At 50.6% G+C, this 3,150-nt stretch overlaps 1 protein-coding gene across 5 annotated transcripts in view; it reads left to right on the top strand.

Moving 5' to 3' along the window:
- The window catches only part of LOC125864110 (uncharacterized), a 131,236-nt gene that overhangs the window by 85,424 nt on the left and 42,662 nt on the right, over positions 1–3,150 (top strand). Inside the window, exons 5-6 of one of the 5 annotated variants that reach the window (XM_049544063.1) lie at positions 560–618; positions 1,155–1,204. The exons of 3 other annotated variants lie outside the window; for them this stretch is intronic. In XM_049544063.1, coding sequence (XP_049400020.1) covers positions 560–585 — 26 coding nt within the window. In that variant the 3' untranslated portion in view covers positions 586–618; positions 1,155–1,204. Of the gene's footprint in view, positions 1–559; positions 619–1,154; positions 1,288–3,150 lie in introns of those variants that run through there. One more of the 5 variants, XM_049544049.1, reaches the window with a different exon arrangement.

Genomic DNA, 3,150 nt, shown 5'->3' with positions numbered 1-3,150 from the left:
GTCCAGCCCATATAGGTTGGCTCATTAGTTATAGTACCCGGTTCGAGTCCGTGGTCCAGCTTTCACGTGGTGTCTTCCCAATTCCTCCCTAAAGCTTCAGTTAGTCTTGATTATTCTCATCTGTAGGTTGAGGTTTTGGAGGTTGGAGAGATTCCGATTAAAGTCCGGGACGTAATGAGATCTTGGAATATAATTGGGAATGGTTTAGTTAAAAGTCCGGAAATTGGTAATATTGTGATAGACCTTCTAGCTCCATTATTTTACTTTAACTGTCGGTGCATCTGCCGGGCTTATGGGGGTCCCTGTAGGTGATTTCTTTTATTGTGCACGAGCGTACCCGTCGGGTTTATGGGAGCCCGACGGAGTTAGTTAGATTGCTTGTCTTTGTTGCCTGTACGCTCGTGTACATACCCCCATTTACTACTCTTTGCACTTGATGTGACCCTTTATTGGCATTTCAGTTCACTTTTGCTTATCTTGCTCAATCGGCCTATGATGCCTACTAGGTACCTGTTGTTTTGGTACTCATGCTACGCTCTGCATCTATTTTGTGATGCAGGTCCGAGCACTAGTAGCCAGCGTTGATCGAGCTTGGAGTAGACTTATCCGAAGACGGGGGTGAGCACACGACGTTTTATACTATTTCAGTCTCCATCTGTATATATAGACTTGTCTTTTTCCTTTCGAGACAGTCCAGTCTCTGTTGTCCAGTTTTGGGACTTGTACTCATTTTGTAGTAGCTCTGTACTAGTGACTTCCAGGTTCTGGGAGGGATCTTTATTTGTAGATATGTTTTTGGTTTGCGTCCGCCTGTTTATATTGTTATTTGCCTACTCTTGTTTAATTTCTACCCTCAGACCCATTACTTGTTGTTCCGGGTTACGGGTTGGCTTACCTGCTGGTGGGTTATAGTAGGTGCCATCATGACTTGATAAATCGGGTCGTGACAAATTGGTATCAGAGCCCAAGTTTCGTCGGTCTCACTTGTACAGAGCTAACGTCTAGTAGAGTCCTGCAGATCGGTACGGAGACGTCCGTTACTTATCTTCGGGAGGCTACAGGATGTCTTTAGGAACGTGCTGCTTTTGTATCACTGTCGTGCATTGTGTGTCTTATCGATTTCTGAAAATTTTACTTGTACCACTCTTTTATAGGGATGGCTCGCACGCGTGGTAGGGCCCCAGCTAGGGGTAGAGGCCGACCTCGAGGTCGTGCCAGAGCTACAGCACCAGCCCAGGACCGAGAGCAAACTCCAGAGCCGGTGATAGAGCCACCAGCAGCTCCAGCACCGCAGCAGCCGATGGGTCCGGGATCAGCCCAGCCACCGCCCGAGCCTGTGGCAGCTCCAGATATACAGGCGATGCTCGTACAGATACTAGCTGCCATTGGGGGTATGCAGCAGGCCCCAGCTCCAGTTGTTCCAGTACCGCAGGGCCAGCCTACACCAGCGGCACCGATTGTCCAGCCTGACGATTTGGAGAGCGTCATGCCACTACGGGAGCAGAAGATGCTCGGTGTGTTCCTTAGACTATCACCGCCGAGGTTTTCTGGGGCAGTGGGGGAGGATGCCCACGAGTTTCTAGTTACTTGCCGCGAGCGGCTACAGACTTTGGGTTTAGTGGAGTCGAGAGGGGCAGACTTCACCGCTTACCAGTTAGACGGTCCCGCCAGGCAGTGGTGGCGTACATACTTAGAGACCAGGCCAGCTGGGTCTCCACCGGTCACATGGACTGAGTTTTCAGAGGCCTTCTTGGCTCGATTTATTCCCAGGAGCATCAGAGATCAGCTCAGAGATCAGTTTGCTCGGTTAGAGCAGGGCTCCATGACAGTATCAGAGTATGAGGCCCGATTCCACGAGCTCTCCAGGCATGCCGCCATGATATTACCTACTGAGGAGGAGAGGGTTCGTTGTTTTGTTCGGGGTTTGAGAGTACAGTTGCGGATTGAGACTCAATCTTTAGTCTCAGCCGGCCGCTCATTTCTGGATGTGGTGGACTATGCCCGCACTATCGAGCAGCTCCGTCGCGAGGCCCAAGGGGGCAGCGGCAAGAGAGCTAGACAGGAGGATAGCCATCATAGGCGCCGTTTCAGACCCCGAGAGTCTTATGATAGATCTCAGTAGAGGTTTCAGTCGGTTTAGTCTAATAGCCCCTTCCAGGCCTCTCTCCAGGCATCGGAGGGTGATCAGTACCGCCATATTGGTTTTAGTGCCGGTCCTAGTCGGGGCCGAAATAGTTCACAGATGGGTTCTTCTGGCCGGGGTAGCCGACCTCTAGCTCTCAGTCGACAGTCCCAGGGTGTTATGAGTGTGGGGAGTTATATCATTGGGCCCGCGAGTATCCCCATCGCAGGTTAACCTTACCTGCTCCACAGGCAGCTAGGCATGCGCCAGCACCTCCAGCTAGAGGCAGAGGGACAGGACCGTAGGGGTGGTCACCAGGGTATACGGGGTGGTCCCCGAGGAGACAGGTTAGGGGGCAGAGCCGATACACAGGGTAGGGGAGTCCATGCCCACTTTTATGCAGCTCCAGCTAAAGCAGATGCTGAGACCTCGGACGATGTGATCACAGGTATAGTGTTGTTATGCCATCATCCCGCATTCGCCTTATTTGATCCATCTCTACTTATTCCTATATATCTGCTTATTGTGCTCCTCGATTGAGTATGATCCTAGAGCTATTGGTTGAGCCGTTGTGTGTTTCAACCCCGGTAGGTGATTCTTTAGTAGTGGATCAGGTATTTAGATCCTGTGTGGTGACCATTCAGAGGTGAGACACTAGGGTTGATCTTATTTTGCTTGATATGGTGGATTTTGATTTGATTTTGGGTACGGATTGGTTATCTCCCCACCATGCGGTCTTAGATTGCTACGCTAAGATCGTTACTTTAGCCATGCCTGGTATTCCACCAGTGGTGTGGCAGGGCTCTTGTAGTCGCACGCCAGTTGGGGTGATATGTTTTGTTCGGGCCCAGAGGTTGATGGCTAGCGGGTGTTTGACTTATTTAGCTTATGTTAGAGATGTTAGTAGGGAGGGTCCTACCGTTGATTCAGTACCTATTGTTCGAGAGTTTACAGATGTGTTTCCTGCCGATCTGCCTGGTCTCCCTCCTGATCGTGACATTGACTTTTCTATTGAAGTAGAGCCGGGC

This window comes from Solanum stenotomum, chromosome 1 (assembly GCF_019186545.1).
Source record: "Solanum stenotomum isolate F172 chromosome 1, ASM1918654v1, whole genome shotgun sequence".
In the NCBI taxonomy this organism is placed as follows: domain Eukaryota; kingdom Viridiplantae; phylum Streptophyta; class Magnoliopsida; order Solanales; family Solanaceae; genus Solanum; species Solanum stenotomum.
Note: the sequence above shows the minus strand (reverse complement) of the source record. Positions and strands in the feature narration are given on the sequence as shown.